Source organism: Pithys albifrons, chromosome 18, assembly GCF_047495875.1.
Source record: "Pithys albifrons albifrons isolate INPA30051 chromosome 18, PitAlb_v1, whole genome shotgun sequence".
NCBI classification, from domain to species: domain Eukaryota; kingdom Metazoa; phylum Chordata; class Aves; order Passeriformes; family Thamnophilidae; genus Pithys; species Pithys albifrons.
Genome location: NC_092475.1, coordinates 8,012,566 through 8,031,782, shown reverse-complemented (window position 1 = coordinate 8,031,782; position 19,217 = coordinate 8,012,566). Strand labels below are relative to the sequence as shown.

The 19,217-nt window shown below is 43.1% G+C and overlaps 1 protein-coding gene across 1 annotated transcript in view; it reads right to left on the bottom strand.

Annotated features, from left to right (window-relative positions):
• ATP9A (ATPase phospholipid transporting 9A (putative)) overlaps positions 1-19,217 on the bottom strand; it is a 55,879-nt gene that overhangs the window by 14,722 nt on the left and 21,940 nt on the right. Inside the window, exons 10-18 of the mRNA XM_071572579.1 lie at positions 17,355-17,431; positions 16,597-16,757; positions 15,714-15,856; positions 14,870-14,982; positions 13,293-13,505; positions 7,756-7,917; positions 3,657-3,749; positions 2,669-2,752; positions 1,543-1,713 (exon numbers count right to left, since the gene is read on the bottom strand). Of these exons, the coding sequence (XP_071428680.1) occupies positions 1,543-1,713; positions 2,669-2,752; positions 3,657-3,749; positions 7,756-7,917; positions 13,293-13,505; positions 14,870-14,982; positions 15,714-15,856; positions 16,597-16,757; positions 17,355-17,431 (1,217 nt within the window). The remainder of the gene's footprint in view (positions 1-1,542; positions 1,714-2,668; positions 2,753-3,656; positions 3,750-7,755; positions 7,918-13,292; positions 13,506-14,869; positions 14,983-15,713; positions 15,857-16,596; positions 16,758-17,354; positions 17,432-19,217) is intronic.

Sequence of the window (19,217 nt, the reverse complement as noted above, 5' to 3'; positions counted from 1 at the left end):
TAATGTGTCCCTGCCCAGCCATTCCTCAGCCGGGCTCTGCTGCAGAAAATCCCTCCTGGCCCTGCCTGAAATGTGGATGATGCAACTGGGCTTAGCTCAGTGCTGATGTGTACGGCTGGAACACACCGAGTTAGCTGAGGTTTGGGGTTTTTTTAGGGTTTGTTTTTTCTTCTTTTTTTTTAAATATACACTGCTCCTTTTATTTTGTGCTGGTGAAGTGGCGGGGGGAAGGATTAGAATGCACTGTCAGCAGCAATACCCTGTTATAATCTGGCTGGGAATTCAATGGTGTAAATATATCAGAGTTTGTTTTTGTTTTTTTTCCAATGTTTTTTATTCTTTCAAGGTACTGCCCAAGAATACATAATTAAAAAACCCCTCTAAACTTAAAAAAAAAACCAAGACAACAACCAGAAAACAAAGACTCACTTATTTGCATAATAATTTGAGTTTGGAAAGAGATTTGATCTGAACAAGAAGGTCCCTGGCACAACTACAAGACCCCCTTCACTCTTGATTTACTTCTCGCATGCGATGCCCTGATGAACATTCCAGTGCAAGGAGCGCTCGGCAGTGCCTGCCCCCAGTGTGATGACACATGTTCCACACCCAGACAGCTATGAGAGCACAGCAAAGGAAAACCCTTGGAATGACAGACCATGAATACACTGTAGGGGCATAAATCCACCGTTTCACTAAAGAACAATGCCCAATTCTGCTCATCTCCCTTCTCTGCCGAAATCTCTGCTGTTTGCAGGGATGGCTTCAGCCAGAAAGCACTTTTGGAAGTCTGTTCCAAGCCTTGAATTCCACTTCCTACCTAAATCCCAAACACACAGCCCTGCTTTGGATTCACAGCACAGCTTGAGATTTTTGCTCACTTTGCTACTTAAAGCAGAGAAACCTTAACCAGAATCTTTCATCTACTTTTCTTGCCCAAATCTGAATGTTTAATCCTTTTTTTTAAATTTTGCAGTCTGGGATCTGTCTGACATGTTTTCAGGGAGAGAAGCTAAGCAGGCACCACAGTAGTTCCCTCACTACCGAGCACAGCTCAGGTTGTAGGTGTCTGAGATGCCAGAGCCCAGAAAGCTGGAAAAAAAATTCCAGTCACTGATTCTCTTGGCTCAGACTCCCCTCTAGTGGCTACTGAAAACGTGGATAGTGACAGCTCCAACTCCAGCACACAGACCAAACTCATTCAAACCTGCATTGTTTCATGCAGCTGCCTGAAGGAAGGAATTGCCCACATTCCCTGCAGTTCCCACCCTCCTGCCCCAACAGTCGGTGTCTGCAGGAGGAGCCAGAGCGTGTCAGGGTATGAAAAGCCCAAGAGGTGTGTGTTCAACCAACATCCACTGCTTCCAGCACGTTCTGTTCCCAGTGATTTAAACACATCACCCAGCCCCACCACAAAGGGCATCTGGTGACGTGTTTACCTTGACAGGGCCCCCAAACTCCCTTAATGTACTGTCTGTAGGACAGTGCCACTTCCTCCAGAAGGTCTAAGCAGTCCTGATAGGAATCCTGGGCTAGGCAGACCTTAATGCCAGCATTCCTCAGCGTCTCCAGCGTGGGTCTGACGTCGGCCTGCAGCTGATCCTCCACCCCAGTGAGACACAGCAGCTCCATCTCCATCTCCAGGCTCTCGATGACGGTGGCCACCTTCAGAGATCGGTCGTGCACGCTCAGCTTTGCCTGGATGTAGCGGGCCTGAGGGCAGAGCAGGCACAGCCAGTCAGCGTCTGCTTTTGGGGCACACAGGGCTCACCAGCACAAGGGTCAGCCACTTAACCTCCCTCTGGTAACTGGCATCCCATTTGCTCTAGGGAAAGGGGTCCCTGCCCACAGCAAGGGTCTGGAACTGGATGGTCTTTAAGGTCCCTTCCAACCCAGGCCATTCTATGAATCAGAGATGTCACCTGTGAGAGCTGGTGAACACAAGGTGTGTGATACAGGACAAGGTGGGAAATACTTCAGGAGTTGTTGCCATTTAGTCCCTGTGCTGTTCCAGGAGCACAGCATGGCCTTGAGCGCACAAAGGCTCAGCAGCTGCTGGAGTGGCACCTGCAGAAAGCCTGGAAGCAGCTCCCTCACACCACAGGTCTAACCATAGTTCTGCAACTAACACATCTACAAACAAAAGCAACAGAATTCTAAGCATTTCTACTATCATATCTCTGCATTTAAATAAATAGTTCTCCTCCACATTCTCCTGCCTGGGGTAAGCAAGTCAGTGAGTGTGTAGAGACCCAACTAACAAACCCCACACAGGAAGCCTGTGTTTCCATGAAGCCTGAATGGGTTATATTCAGGCTGTTTGTAGTTTTCCTGGATGTCAGAATGCAACAATGAAAATTAAAAGCCAACACGTTTCCCGACACAAACACAACTTGTCTAACAAATGATGAACATTTGCAGAATTTATAACCACAAGAGATTATAAGGCAGGATTCAGGAACTGCTTTGCAGAGTCCTAGCTGGGATCCAGGTTTCATACATGTCACTTAAAAAGCAACTTTGATTAAAAGAACATCAAGACTTTGAAGAATGACAATTCTAGCAGAGCAAGTGGGGAGATGAGAGGTAGCATTATCACAAGAGCTCTGTGAGAATCACTTCAGTGACTGTTTGAAAACAAAGGCAAGAAAAACAAATAGAAACTTACTTCAAAGTCTTGATACTGCTCTTCTGTCAGAGACTTCTTGGCTACAACAAGAACCCTCAGGCCTTCCCGAGCCATGTTACCACACTGGAAAGAAGGATCACATTGTAAACCATAAAGTCCCCCTCCAGTGAGATGATTTATGCACCGCAGTGTGGAGATGGCAATGTGAGATAGCAGGTTAAGAAAATAACCACCCCATTTGAGCACCCCAAGTGAGTCTATAACCTCTGATAAAGTGCATGATAAACCCGAGAGGAAGGAGGGGATCTGCAATTGTTTGTAACTTATGCCAGTGATCAGAAAGAAAAACGTCCTCTCTCCTGTACCAGGGGGGCAAAAACCATCTCACTGATTTAAATGTGTCTGAAAAAGGACACAAGCCTGTGATTTGTAGACTTCGCATCTCAGGCCATCAACTCTTTAAAATAAACTCAAGTTATTATTATTTCTGTCAACAACAAACGATCAGTAATTGAAGCTACTGTTGAGGATGCCCCATCCCTGGAAGCGTTCAAGGCCTGGTTGGATGGTGTTTGGAGCAACCTGCTCTAGTGGAAGGGAGTTGGAATGAGATGGGGTTTAAGGTCTTTTCCAACCCAAACCATTCTGTGATTCTGTGAACTCTGTGCCACCATTATTACTAACCCAACAAACACATTCCAATACCAAGCTGCCAAATGTAGTTTTGAAATCAGACCTTTCAGTCTAAAACAGATCCAAACTCAGAATCAAGCCCAGGACAAATTTGGTGTCAGTCAGTTTTGAGGGAAACCCATTTTATTTACAGGACTTGTTCTGCACAAAACATGTTGAACTTGCCACCTGACTTCCTTACGGCATTTGTGTTTGGCTGAAGACTAATCCAGTGAATTGCCAAGATGAGTGACCTCCTGGCTCACAGATATTTCAGCAGTGAGGTCCCTCCTGCCTGGAGGAGAACAGCACTGGCCCAGGGAGCCCCCCACACCCAGGAGGGACAGCCCTGTACCTCCTCCTCCAGCCAATCGTTGTACTGCACAATTCCAGCCATCACCACATCTGCTCCCTTCATGTAGAAGGTGATCTCTCCTGTAGATTCATCCTGCAGGTGAGAAACAGAACAGTTTAAGATGGATCAATATTAGCAGATTTGTAGGGGCCTCAGTAAGTTAATGATGAGCTGTCAACACAACAGTCACAGAAATGTCTCCACTGGGTCAGGCTGAAGGTTCTTCTGGCTCAGGGTCTTGTCTAGGGGCTAAAAGGAGATGCTTATTCAATTCCAGCTCAGTTGCTTGCAGCAGGAATTAATGTTCAGACAAGGAGGATCATCTTTTTAATCAGCCACAAGGCATCTCCACACAGACAGACACCTCTCAATCCTGACTGTGTGTGCCCCTGGAATAACCTCCAGCTCTCACCTTGAAAATGCATTTCATGTTAACTTGAAACAGTAAAATAGGTGCATGAAACTTAACAGAGTAAAAATCACTCTAATTTACCCTCTTTGTTATGTTCTATTGAATAAGTATAATTAAGGCTTCTGCTTGCCACAGCATATTTATATTAGAACAAATTAAAAAATCCCTTCTGAACAGGCAGATACCTAAGGAGGCTACAGGCATTAGTATTATAAGCTAATGGAAATGCTGGCAACTTCCTCAAAGGGGACAAAACAATGAGTAAGGAACAAACTGCTCTGTAAACCAGGAGAGCCACCAGGGATAGGAAGAAAACAAACTTAACACGCAAAACCAAAAAGCCCAGGGAGGTCTGTAATAGACAGTTGTGAATAAAGGGGGCAATGTACTTTAGGAAAGAAAAAAATTAAAGAAAAGCACAATGGACACTTCATTCTCTCACTAATGGCTGGGTCAGTTTGTTCCACCATTACAACAACTAGTGGTGGAGGTTTCCATACATTAATAGTTTGAGTCAGCAAGGAAAAGCCTCATGTCCTGTGGCAAAACAGGGTTTACGTACACAGGGAAAAAAATAAAAAAAGCAGCACCTGATGTGGATACTAAACCTGCAAAGAAAAGAAGTGTCTTTACTGGGCAAATTAAGAAGTAGCCAAGGATAGCAAAGCTCCTTTACTGAACATTTTAGCCAAGCTCACAGAGGAAGATTCTTATAATTAATCCTAAGCCTGGCTTTTAATGTTCTGAAACATCCAGCCTTCATATAGCGACACACAGCCCACATCCCCAGAGGGAAACGTGTCACCCTACCAAAACAAGTAGAATCCACTTAAATAAAACACAACGCTCTTGGCAGTAGCCAAAGGTAAAGGTTTATCTATTAAGTTATTTGATTAAAGAGTGTCTAACAACATCTCTGTAGGAAACTGAATAAAGACTCCACTTCCCGTGCTGCAGAACTGGCTTAAGATAGTTTAGATTTTTTGTCCAATATAAATACTGTATCAGCTATCTCCTTGCATTAGTCATTTCCTCTGCCCGAGTTCAGTAGGAGGTTAGTGCGTTCTCATATTATGGCAAGATCACACTATAAATCTACACAAAGATTTGCCAGTTATATTGTTTTGGAGAAGCATCTTTTTCCACCGTGGTCTGACTCTGGCCACAGTTCAAAGGCTTCTTTCAATTCCAGATATGACAATAGCACTATCTTTGCTGTACAACAAAGATCATTCCACATGGGTAAGGGGAAAAAAATGCAAAGAAAAAGAAGAATGGAAAATATTGTGGTCAAACAAACAGGCCTTCCTCAAAGGGGAAGATAAGTCAGTGCGGAGAGTGGTGAAGAGGCTGCTCGAGTAAAACAGGACTTCTTAGAACTGAAATAATCAGGTACAGAAATGGCAGTTGATCACAAGGAAAGAAATAGATATGGCAGAAATATCCCAAACCAGGCAACATCTGCGATTTCTGTGCAATATTAACTATTAGTTTAGTTACTAAAATGTATGTGTTGAAGGGGGGCTTTTCATAGGAGCCAGAGCAGACAAGATGCACAGGGGAGATGGGTACCTGCCAGGGACTGCAGGCACAGCACTGCTGGGCTGGACACAGCAACCACTTGCTGGAATTCCATCCCAGCTCGTACAGGAAGCCTGGCAAAATTACCACAAGGGCTTCCAGCTGCTGAAAACCTGCAGTTTGTAAGAACGGGCAATACCTCTATAGTTGAGCAGAAAATTTTACCATTTGGATTCTACTCACTACAATGTTGAGTGCAACTTTAGTCCCTCCCTGGCTGTGTATATTTTATTCTGAATACCTCATGCTGCTTTCCCTCCCCTGGTTTCTGTGTTTTAAACCCGTGACACAGCTTTAAAAGATACACTAAAAAGGTAAACACCTTGCAAGTTGCAGATCAAAATTAAAGTAGATTTTACTTTATATCTAACTATTTAGAATTTTGGTTTGGTTTGGTTTTTTAATGAAAATGAAAACCTTGCTTCAAGATATTATTTTGCAATATAAAGAAATGGGGCAAAGCAATCCTTGGGCACCAAACATCTGCTACTCAGCCCTAACTCTGCACAGGGTAGGGAGCTGATTTTAATGGCTTAGCAGCAGTGGACTGACTACAAAATACTCAATTAACAAGCACAACAGAGAGGGACTAATGCTTCTTTACAGGTATTTACACTTGACATCTGGGCCTGATGTTGCTCCCACTGACCACAAGTGGGAGTTCTGCTGGTTTTGCCAGCAGAAATATCCTAAATACAGAAATACAAACTAGAGAATTTCTTTCTTATGTGGGAGAAAGCAGATAACAGATAATTTAAAATGAATAAGCTTCAAATCAAAAAGGCAAACAAAAAGAGGACTCTTTCCACTTGGATGAAAAATTCTCAGGCAGAGGAAATTTTTACAACCTATTTCCAGATTCCTCAAAATAAACATGGTTTAACCCAGTTTTACTACAAAGCAAATAGAGGAGGGGAAAAAAATAAAATAACCACCCCTCCTCTAACCTCACCTATTCTTCCTACCCTAAATAACAAAGCTGCAGAGCCCACAAATTGATACAAAAAAATCCTATCTTGTCCTGCATTACAGGTTTCATATTCATGTTTTAGATTCCTAGTACCCATTATCTGTCTGTACTATCAGTTAAAAATAACAATGATGTTTTAATTACCTCCAAAAGAAATATTCAGATTGCTTCACCTTGTTTGCTCCACAGGCAAACAGCAGTGCCTCGCCACAGCTGGGTTTATCTTACTATCACAGTGCTAGAGAATCAATCTTGAAAACCAACAATGATAATGGTGACAAGTCTTTTTAACAGCCACACTTTGTTGTTCTTTCTTTTTAAGGGTTTGGTGGTGTTTTTTTTTTAACCTGAGGCTCTGATCTTTTACTGTATTTGTATCCTAACCCACAGTCACGTGTACACCTTCAGCTGGGCACGTATTCAGCGTGTGAAGTGCCTGCTGCTGCTGCTGAAGGTACTTGCACAAATGGCCTCCATCTACCTTAACTCAGCTATTTCCCAGCCCTGCTGTGACTCCATGTGCTCAGCCTGCCTGTGGGCTCTGGCAACCAATTCACACAAAATCATCTCCACAGCTCCCTGCAGCTCTCAGTGCTTCCTCCTGTGCTGCTGTACTTCCCGGGGCTTTGAGAGGACTTTGGATGGCTGGCAGAGATTTGGGGAGCAGATTCACAAAACCACTAACAAGATCCTAAAGTTACTTGTCGTGGCATCAGTCCAGAACCCGTTCCCTCCTTCCCACCTGCTGCCTCCTCCATCACTCCCTGGTGCACCCCACAAGGCTCTGGACGTGCAGTGTAAGCTGGACCCATGATCCTGCTTGATTCCTACTCCTAGGCCTGACCCTGAGAGGGGAAGGCACTTGTGACCACATGTCCATCCCACAACCCTCTCAGCTCTGCCAGCATGACTGTGGCATGGACACGGATGTTTGATGTGTTTCAATATTTTGCCCAGAGAGGCTGTGGAGTCTCCCTCCCTGGAGATACTCCAGAACCATCTGGACAGTCCCATGTGCTCTGGGATGGCCCTGTCCGACCAGGGAGGTTGGATCAGATGAGGCACTGTGGTTCCTTCCAGCCTGCCCTGTCCTGTGAGTCTGTGCTAGCAGGAGGTTCCCAGGACACGGCACTCACCCGCACGATGATGCCCATGCGCTTGCTCTCGTAGGTAAAGGGGAAGATCTGCAGAATGGTGAAGTTCAGGATGTGGCCGCCCGGGGTCCTCAGCTGCACGGAGGACTGGTCTCTGCCCACCAGCGTCAAGCCCACGCTCTCAGTCCACTGCACCAGGGCCACCTGAGAGGAGGAGCACACGGTGAGGGCGGCCAGAGCCCATCAGGAGGGCAAGGGATAGTGAGGGGGCTGCAGAGAATTCATTAGTCATTAATGGTGCTATCACATAGACCTGTTGATGTACATAAGTGCTCTTCTACAGCTCTTCCCAGTGGGTTTTTCCTGATTTACAAGATTACTAACAGTATTTTGGGGGTTTGGGCAGCCCAGCTCCTCTCTGGTTCAGCTGCTGGGCTGTCCTAGACCCTCAGTAAGAGGTGGCCATCCTTCAACTGCAACGTTCACTTGGACATCAGGAAGAATTTCTTCACTAAAGGGTGGTCAGGCATTGGAAGGGGCTGCCCAGAGAGCTGGTGGAGTCTCCTTTGTCACCTCCAGGGATGGGAAGACTGGACATGGCACTCAGTGCTCTGGGCTCGGGGACAAGGTGGGCATTGGGCACAAGTGGGACTCAGTGATCTCGGAGGGCTTTTCCAACCTAAATGATTTTAGGATTGTGTTCCAAAAGAACAAGGGCAGCCACAGGGACCCTCTGCCCAGCCCTAGGGTGCCCAAACCTCTTTGGGCACATCAAGCAAACCCCTTTACAGACACTTGCTTTTTAAAAGTGTTATTTCCCAGTCTGCTGTTTATGAAATCAAGAATTTAAACCAATGCATTCACCCTGGATTTACAGTATCAAAGCCAAAACCACTAATGCAGCCATTAAAAATTCATATTAAAAAAGCAAACAAACAAAATGAGCTCTGTTATTATCTATCTGTTCAGTAGTAACAGTTCATCAACATCTTTCAAGCTCTGTATTGATCAGCAATGCAGCTGAAGGCTGGCCCAGACACTTCTTAGCAGAGAGCCCTTCTCCCTAATCATTAAAAAAAAAACCCAAAAAACAAACCAAAAAAACCCAAATCAACCCCAAATTTGTCAAGGCACACACCAGAACTCATTTAACTGAACTTAGGGGGGTAAAATTTTGATTGCAGCTTCCAGTATTTAGGGACCTACAGCATTGAATTCTTTACAAGCTGTCACTGGATTGCAACTGAGTCATGACACAAGACTCAAGGCATTATTTTGCTTTCCTGACAATGCCCCCAGAATCCCCACCTCAGCTGACACATCCATCTAGGACTGAGCTTGTGAGATTTAACTCTAGAAGCTGTCTGGGCAGTAACAGATGGGAGCAGCAGCTGACATGAGCCCATATATCACTGGCCTCCAGAAAGGATCAAGGGATACTTTCTCCAAACAGACATGAAATACTGGAAGTGTTTTACAGTGACATTTTCAGAGGCACGAGAGCACTGGGGACATGGTTGCTGCTGACTTGAAGGTTAATTATCCCTTCTACCTTTCAGGTTCTGTGTTTAAGTGACCACTAATACCTTAGAGAAAGATGAAATTTATTTGGGGAAATCACATATATAAGATACAAAAAAAATGGAACCTATAAATACTTTCATTGGATCTGGATTTTACGAGATGAATTGATACAATTGGGTCTAATTGGATAAGCTTTTGTGAATTCAGATCCCTTTCATCCAAAACTAGGCATAAAAGCAAATTTAAAATTAAATTTTGCTTTCAGAAAATAGTCTTAAATTTCCAGATTAAAATAAAAGTCGAAAAATAGTTGAGTTGACTTTGCCTTGAAAGACCTTTAAATCAATTTGAATCAATATTTGGCTTAATATTAGCAAGTTTTTGCAGGCTTACTCTGAAAGATTACAAATCAAAGGCTCTTTCAAGCTTATCTTTGAAAAAGTTTCTTCAAGCCATCCCCAGTGCATTAAAGTGTGCAGATAGATAATCCTCCTAAAAGTCTCCCAGAGCAGAGATGGAGCCTGGGTTTCTCATGCTCTGGTTAATAAATAATTATTGAGAATTGCTCACAACACAATGTTCAGCCTGAGCAGCACTGGCTGTGGATTTGCCCATGCTGGTAAACTGCAAATGCCTGGAGAGACAAATCTCTGCTCCCAGCTCAGCACCTCCTTTCCACAGACACCTCCTCCCTCCTTCCCTGCCAGCATCACATTCAAATCCTGTATCAGGCAGCTTCAAACTTCCAGAAAGAAAAGCCTTGTGCGGAGAACTGATGGATGAGTAGTCAGAGGTGCCACACCACACACGTGACACACTTCACACTGACTGTGGAGCAGTAGGAACTGGGCATGGCCCTGAAATGGCACCTCAGTGGAAGGGCAAGAATACTAAAAGAAATCCCCCTTTTCCATGCTGCTCCCGAGGAGGTGTGGGTCCTGTCAGCACCTCCAGGGGCTGACCCCATGAACGTGCCACCTCCCAGCCTCCACAGTACTTAATGAGTAACTACTGAGAGAGACAGTGATAGGATTTTGAAGTGTTTCCACCAGATGTACCAAAAGTGTTGACTGTCTCCACTCAGCAGGGAACACAATGGGCCGGGCCTTTGGGAAGTGCTGAGGCACCAATGGACAAACTGACGGCAATGGAAGCATGGACAGATCTGGGCCTGGGCCCCTGGGACAGGGAGCATGACCCAGCTCCAGGACACACAGAGCATGTTTACTCTGTGCCCTGCAAACACATAACTAGAGGTGCTCTCAGCCACAGCAAGGAGATGAGGAACATTCAAGATGCAAAAATACATTTTTCAGCTTGGACTGAGATTTAAAACAGGCTTGAAGTCCCTCAACACCTTCACCAAACACACTCACGGATGAGGGAAATCAATACAGTGACTACATGCCAGGATTTCCCAGCTCGGTCTAGGCCAAGCCTGACACCAATCTGAGCATTACAAAGCAGAGCAGCTCCAGCAGCTCAGCACACTATCCCCAAACTTTGCTCTTTACAACAATTAAATTATCCAAGCCACCACTGAAGTGGATATCGACTAATAAATTTCATTCTAAAGAGACAAATTGATCCTTGGTGCCATGAGTTGCTCTGCAGAGTCCCATTTAGGGCTGCCTGGGCAGGCAGACACCAATTGATCTGTGCACCCTTTCATGTCCTGGCAGCTGCACAGGGTTGTCAGGGTTAAAGACTGTTTGCCCAGGAATCCCAGGCACTCTTATCTCTGATCAGATTATATCTATTTCATTTCCCCTGTTAGTTACTGTATGGCCACAACTGACAACTGGCTGCAGAGCCCCAAGGCTGTAACCGATATCTGAATAAAGATACTTCAAGACTCCTAAATGGCAGCGTGTACAGGAAACAAATTTAGGAAATCCTGCTTTCTGTTACAGGAAATGAATCCTGTGCCAACTGGTAGAAATTACCCTTGCTGGTAAAGTAAAGAGAATACAAGTTTTTGTACTCATTTCATAAACTGACCTTCCCTGCCATGGCAATATTTTATTGATATAGGATTTCAAAGGCTGGCTTTAACAGGAGTCCAAAGCCATTCCCCCACAGGGAATGTTATTTAACAGCATAGCTCCCTTCTCAAGGACTTCACTTGTGTTGATCCTGCATTTTGTACCATCTAGTATGACATACAGAGCATGGCTAAACAATATTTGTATATCTAAGACCTACAGACAAGATTGCCTCAGTGCAGCAAAGCATATCTGATTTCTGAACTCACTGTAATTCTCTACTTAAGATATCACAAGAAAGGAAAAAAGAATTTAAACAATAATCTTGGAAGGATTAGTTATCATGCTATAGTAAAACAAACAAACAATATCCCCTGGGTATTTCAGACAAATTGCTGCATAAATATTTTACAGGCAGAACAGTATAAAGAGTAAAAGGAAAAGAAAAATCACTTACTTCACTATATACCATAGTATGTATGTAAATAAACAGAGAACCTGTGCAAAAATAGCCAATAAATGCTTAAGGGAAAAGAAAAAAAACACCCTTAAATGCAGATCACAAAAATTACCATCTGGAAATCATTCGGAACTCATTTCAATCCAAAGGCAGTTGCTTTCTGTAAGCTGCCTTTACAGGGGTGAGCAACACATTATAGAGGAGAAAAGCAGATAAACAAACCCCTGCCCTAGACTGTGGGTGGGAGAGGAGAGAGGACACCCACACCCTGCTCAGGGAGGAGGAAGGGCTGGTGGGCACTGTGGGTACATCGAGGAGGGGGGAAGAGCAGAGATACAGCTTTTGTACAGTGCAGAGAAAAACACACTGTGTGAAACAAATGCATTACCTACTTTAGAAGACAAAGACTACAGGGAACAGTTTGAATGTATATGAAACAAGGATACTAACTGTGTGCCAGTCTTTCAGTAATTCAAACAACAGTCCCAAAATCCTCACACAGCTGGGCTTCAAAGGAATAAATGTATTTCTATGCAAAGCACTTCTCGCCTCTAACAATGAGGAAAAACAGCTCTTCTTCTGATGTCAGAGGTGAAAAGGTTATTATCAGAGGCAAAGCTGGTTTACGTGGGGCAATAAATGGAAGAACTCTTCAAATGTAGTCCGAGGGGTGAGATGTTCTCATAACATTAGTGGGTTCCTCAAGGGAAGTTTCAAACTTGAGTCTCTTTTCATAGCACAGACCAAGTGCAATTGTACAAATGAATAGAAAACAAAATGTGTTACTTTGGTTGCCCTAAAAGAAGATGCATCCAAGAAGTGTAAACAACACACAAAACCATATTTTATTCCTCCTGTCTTTGTCACAGAAGAAACAGCACTCTAATTAAATCTTCCAAATTTTGCAGAGGGTTGCAAACAGCACTTAAATTGTAGGTCCTGCATAGAACCCAATTTCTCAAGTGTTAAGTGAAGTCTCCAGTGAGTGTCTGGAGAGCTGTAAAGTTTCTCCCCTTGTGCCACCCTGCATAGCCCTGTCTGTGCTGGCTGCTGGCAAAGACCTGGCAGGGCACAGCTTTGCTCCAACACAAACTTGGCACTTCACTCTCGGGCACTGGGCCTGTCCATCTGCAGGGGAAGGGCTGTGTCCTGGGTCAGTAGTGCTGCTCAGTGTGATTTACAACTTTTCACTTGGTCTGGAGGTCAAACACCTTGCAGAGCAGGGACAAGCTGAACTGTGTGAGTATTCCAACATCCTCCCAAAAGCTTCATCCCCCAAACAAGATAAGATAGCCCATAATTTATCAAATGTGGTCAAAGGGAGACTCATGGTGTTGACGTGCAAATTACACCCTGCATAAAAGCTGCAGAAAGAGAAGCAAATTCTGCAATGAGACAACAGACCCCAGTCACCACAGGGATCTGTAGCTTCAGGCAGTGGGGCAGAACAGCTGAGAGGGCACTTATGGTCTACTCGAGTTATCAGAGCAATAATGCATTAAAATATTATCCCCTTCACTAAACTGGAGTACTTTCTCCAAATAACTGGGGGTGTTTCAGCAACATGCAGGGCCATACTGACTCTTTCAGGCAGCCAGATGGGCACTGACCTCGTCGGGACTGGACGCCTGGTACACCCTGCACGAGTCCTCATAGTGCCGCTCTGCCTCCGCCTGGTCAGTGACGCCGTTGGACTCGTACACGGGCGTCACATTGTGGCACAGCGCGATGGCCTTCACTGCCTCGTGCACGCGGCTGCTCATTGTCTTGCGCACCTTGGTGGCCAAGGTGAGGCCCTTCACAGCAGGGGGGTCCTGGGATTGCTTGAAAAATGAAAAGAAAATTATTGTGGAAAAAAAAATTACATGAAGTTTTTACTTCAGTGAAGACTGAAGCAGCTGTGCAGACTGTCCCAGAAACAAGACACACTTGTCACAGGATGTAACCCCAACAATTCAGCTGCTTTATCGTTACCAGTGCAGGAAAGTGCTCCAAAAGTTTTCCCAGGTTTTTGGAACAGTACACCAGGAAAAACCCTTTTGTTGCAGATCCACCAGGCACCAAAGTCAGAAGACTCAGTGAATCCACTTCTTCCTCCACAAAAGACCAGTGGCTTGGAAAACTTAGTGTCACTTGGGTTTCATGTGCAAGAGAATATAATTAGTGAAAACAGAAAACAGAAGACTCGTATGGAGCTAGAAAATCTTAATTACATTCATTTAATTTTTAATACTATTTTTAGTATCAGAATAGGAGTCTTCGGATAATTGCACAATTACTAAATTATCCCAGTTGAAGAAGGGACACACAGTGATCCAGTTTCCTGCTCTGTTAACCTTTCGTGTCAAGAGGACAAAAGTTTCACTTCCAGGTCAAAGGCCACAACATGGTAAAAATAAGAGCAAAGAATAAGAACTACAGTTCAAAATCAATCATTGCCAGCAAATGCTTCTCATTATAAGGAATCTCACTTGGTAATTATGAAAGTTTTATGAGACAGATTCTTCACCAGGGTAATTCCATGTGTTATTTTCCACACTAGTGATCAGGACATATAAGATCTTCAAATTTAATGTTGCTGCTCATCAGCACTGCTGCCAAAAATCAAACAGCAAACCCTCAGCTGAAGTGTATTCAGTCACTAGTCCCTCACTGGACTAGTCAGTCACCCAAATGTTCCTGACAAATATTGAATACTTTGGCAAATATTTAAACAGCAGTCAAGTTTTCTCTAGAGACTGAGTACAGAATGAGGGCAAATAGATGTGAAGTTTGGGGGTTTGTGATATGGCGTTTTTTTGTTGAATTCTTTTTTTTAGTACAGTTCAGCCATTTAAGGGTCTCACCATCAAGAGAAGAACAAGATGCTAAGGAGGAGAAGGGAGAGAGAGATGCCTAGATATTTAAAAAAATATATGTTATTTTACACTCAGACCTCAGTAGCAAGACACAGGCACATACACCCACTTACACTTGTATGTGCTGGGGCAGTTAAAGACTAGTGGATGTGAAACCAACTACAGATGCAACAAGCAACCATGACATTATATATGCATGAAGCATCCAGTGGCCTTTAGACTTTTCCAAAAAAGTAACAGTCAACAAGTAGATCCCTGCCACAATAATCCACCGTAAGTCCAGTGGCCTGGAAAGCTTTAGTGAGCTTTAGTCAATTGGTGCAGTGTACCTGGGTGTATATACTGAAGATGTGGCTCTGCACCTCGTCCATGGAGTCCAAGCCATACGCCACTGTGCCCAGGTGGAGTCGCTTGAAGACCATCTCATTCTGGGTCAGAGTTCCTGCAACAAGAGCAGCACCACACATGGGGTGGGAACCAACACCCACATTGCCCAGCACACCTTCCTGTCCCTGCACCTCGAATTCAAGAGAAACTGGGCCAGAAGCTGAATCAGTCATGGCACCAGACTCCCGGCATAGCCAGCAAAAGTGACAATATTAACAAGCCTGAGGGCCGGTTCTCTTTGGAAGGAGTGCAGTGTAAATAAGAATGAGATTCACCCCACAATCAGTGCCAGCAAGAGCTGCAGACATAACTCTGGTCCTACTGGAACAAAAAAACCCTGCAAACAACTTCAATGGGACCAGGATTTTATGTCAGACCAAGCTTGTATTACAGCTTAGGCTTTCAGATTCAAGCCCAATTTCAAAAGCATAAAGACAGCAGCAGACAGACTGATGATGTTTCAGCCTATATGTGTAAGCTATCTCTATCTGGCTTTGAAATTTAGCTCTAAAAAGTTGATCTTAATTTTATTTTTGCCTTCAGCTTTTGTTTCAACAGCATGCTTTAAATGTTCTTTCAGGTAGTTTAACAGTCGTGTCCTACCTTACCACAGTGCATTCAGAACAAAAAAACATGCAGAATTTTTTAAGAACTGATTAAATCACAACGTCAAAGTGACAGGAAATGCATATTTCTTCTAGTCCAAAGAAAACTTACATTATACTCTCTGCCTAGCCAAAAAGGTAACAAAATCCAAACAACAACATTCCCTGATTTTCTAGATACCTGTTTTGTCTGTTAGCAAATAGGATATCCTGCCCAGTTGCTCCGGAATGGTGCTGGAGCGAACCACAGTGCCGGGGATTTTGGAATCTCTGCGGATCACCCAGCTGTACACAATCTTCCCCATGTCCAGATTCACACGTAAACTGTGCAGGAGGGAAGGGAAAAAGAGAAAAAAGAAGGTAACACCAGTTAAACTTCAGAAAACAATCCTTGTGAACTGGCACAGTGTAATGAAAGGACACACAGTCCATGCTGACTTGGAGTTGCTGAAGAGGCTGTTTCAGAAGTATACTCAAAGGCAGTGGTTGGGTGGCAAAAGTAAATACTCTGTAATTCAAAGATAGGTGATAAAATTGCAATGAGAAGAACTGATGTGATATGAGGGGAAGATGGACAGAGTAAGGACAGTGTGATTGATACACAGAGAGCAGAGTAAAAAATGGAACTGAAATGAATCCCAGTCCTGCACCCAAAGTAACTTACTAATCCACTTACTAATAGCATATAATTTAATATTAAAGTTTCATTCCTCTCTAAAAGGCAATTGTGTCCTATTACACTACAGGCTGTATAAATAACACTCCTTTCCATTTTTCACTCTGTTCTTATCAAAGTAACCAGGTAGTCCAAACACTGAGAAAAGGGCCCTTAAATGACTCATCCACAGCCTGAGCCAGCGAATGGGTTAAGAAGTTGAACAAAGTCAGCAGAAACAACAAAGCAATTCTTATGTTTGAACAGTAACTTGATTTCTATTTCTAGATTTGCTTAGCTGTAAAATGAGGAATAGATAAGAGTTTACGTGCTGCTCCATGGCAGAAGCATGGAGGAGGACACAAAGCAAGCAGCACTGTGCTGGGAGCATTAATAACTGCTGCCTTACCTAATGGGGATGATGTTGGAGAACAGGAGGAGAAATCTTATGATCTGAAGATACCAACGGCCAGCAAAGTGCTGAAGGGCCACCATGACCAGGGAGACCACCACGAGAGCCCCAAACAGGATCTTGGTAAGACAGTTCACTTCCAAATCAAACAGACCAATCTAAAAAAAATAAAAGGGAGACATTCCAGGCACACAAATTAGGATGTTAGCTCAGTGAAATATTCACAAAGGAAATGAACTGCCATATCCAAAGAGACATTCCCCACAAGTCAGGTTCTCTTTTAAAATGCTACAAACATATTTAAATTTATAAGCAATACTCTTGCCAGCTTATTAAATAAGGTTTCCATCCTTCAGAAGCCAAGCAGTGCATGAAGAGGTGTGAGAGGGCTCATGCTGCCAAAAGCTGCACACTATATAAACATCCCTGCACTGTGTCTTAGCTTTGCCATAATAGAATAATGCAGCAAAATAAGTTTTTCTATTCTAACTGGGACTGTCTTATTATAAACATATAAAAAAATGGTTTTCCCAACCTTAAGAAAGCAAGAAGACATATTTAGAATAGGATCAAAAAATAGGGAGAAATAGGTTCTGTTACAGTAACTATCTTAAATCACAGACTGGAAAATAGCAAATATTCCCAGGAGGTTGTCCATATAGTGTGTACATATAGCATTTGGAAGGATTTTCCTTAAAAAAAAAGATCAGTTTCTGACCCTTTTTATTTATTATAGGACTGTTTCTTCACCATACCTTACTTCTTGGGTTGGAAGTATTCATCACACTGCGCAGTTCCCTTCCAGTGTAGAGGACAACTCCCACCACAGTACCTAAACAAACAAATGTTTTCTGTGTAAAAACATGTGCTGGATCCAAAGCCTTGTCAGGTGAGAAGGACTTTTAGAAGGCTAATTTCAGACGTAACCAGAAATTTAAAAAGCTATACAACACTTCTGAAAACACAGACTGGAACAGAAAACATCCTGCAAGTCAGTAAGACTTTAACCACACTGCATCAATTCATGTCCATGGAAAGAGCAGTCAGCTTTTCTCTCTTGGCTTTTCCTTGACCCCCTTTTGCTGTCAGCTGTCTCTCCACACTATAAATAAAAGTTGGTAAGGATGGAGGATGTCTTGGATTTCCTCCCACCACTTGGAATCCCGCTTTGGGGTTGCCTTACACCAGACAGAGGTCCTTCATTGTGTGTCAAAATTCAACCAGTGCTCTGGGCTATGCTTATTTGTTGGTGAAGTCTGACACCATCAGAGTAAAACCAATAGGGAGAAATGGATTCCAACAGCTTTCAAAGACAGAATTACCTTATTTTAAAATCTACAATTTATTTTAAGTATTTGTTTAATTACTGTTCCTACTAAAAAGTGAATCATACCAACTCCTACCTTACTGTAACAGATGGAGCTGTTGGGAGCCTGTCAGTGTATTTTAAAGCTCTGTCCACAGTTGCTAAAGAGCAACAAAATTCTCTATTTTCTTCTCACAGAAACATAATACAGTTTAGCACCGTAAATTACTGGGTTTCTACAGATTTTCTCTTAAAGGCTTTGCAAAAAGACATAAAGAAAATGCTATGTACCATCCAGAGTTTAAAAACAGCTATTGCTAAAGTTTAATTTTTTTACTACAAAATTTTAGTCTGCAAAAAAATGGAGAAAAGCAAGTCTAAAATAAAACACTCCTGCAAACAGATTGCTACTTTATACTCTACTATTCCTCTGCTCTCATTAACTATCAAAGATCTAACAAGCTGCAAGTGAATTATTTTTAAATAAGATTGATTCAAAAGAAGTGGTTTCTAAAAATATGCTGAGAAACATTCCTTTAAAAAATACTTCCAGAAACAACAACAAATCCCTGGAGCCAGATGGCAGGTGGTGGTAAGATCATCAGAATTCAAATCAGCAGATGGCACAGCTACTCCAAATCCACCTCAAACAGTCAGAGTCAGAGCCATCCCTACTACAGCAGATGGAGCAGCCACATAGCTCTGCTGTGGCTTTCAAACAAGGGCTGCCCCAGTGAGATGGCACCACAGCTTGACAGCTTTCACTCACAGAGGAAGAAAAATAATATCCACAATTTTCCCTAACAGAAATAACCTACAATGTGCTATTTATCATTACCACAGGAGAAATAAAACTGAGTATTATGTTGGTAAGTGAGTCTAAATGAGAGGAAACACCTGTCAGTACTAGAAAAAGCTTGAAGGCACACTGGTATGTGTAAAAAGAGTTTCTAGTTGGTTTATGGCCACTTAAAACAGATTCAGTTGCATAAACCCTTTGAAATTATTGTTGCAAATGTACTGTCAAGTCTCTCCATTCCAGAACTGGACCTCAGAACTACACTCTCCCCCAGCTATGGCCCTGCAAGCTTCACAAACACACTGGGCAGGAGAGGAGCAAGGCTTTTACTTTAACAAGCCTCTACAAGAGGGCAGTGATTAATTTCAGGCCTTGGCAGATTATTGTATATGTAAGTCAAACTCTGTCAAAGACTTTATTTTTTTTCCTTTTTAAAAGTATATGGAATGAACTCACCTGGAAATCTTTCATCTTAGCTTCTGTTACCAGAATCTATTTGACACCATTTCTGTT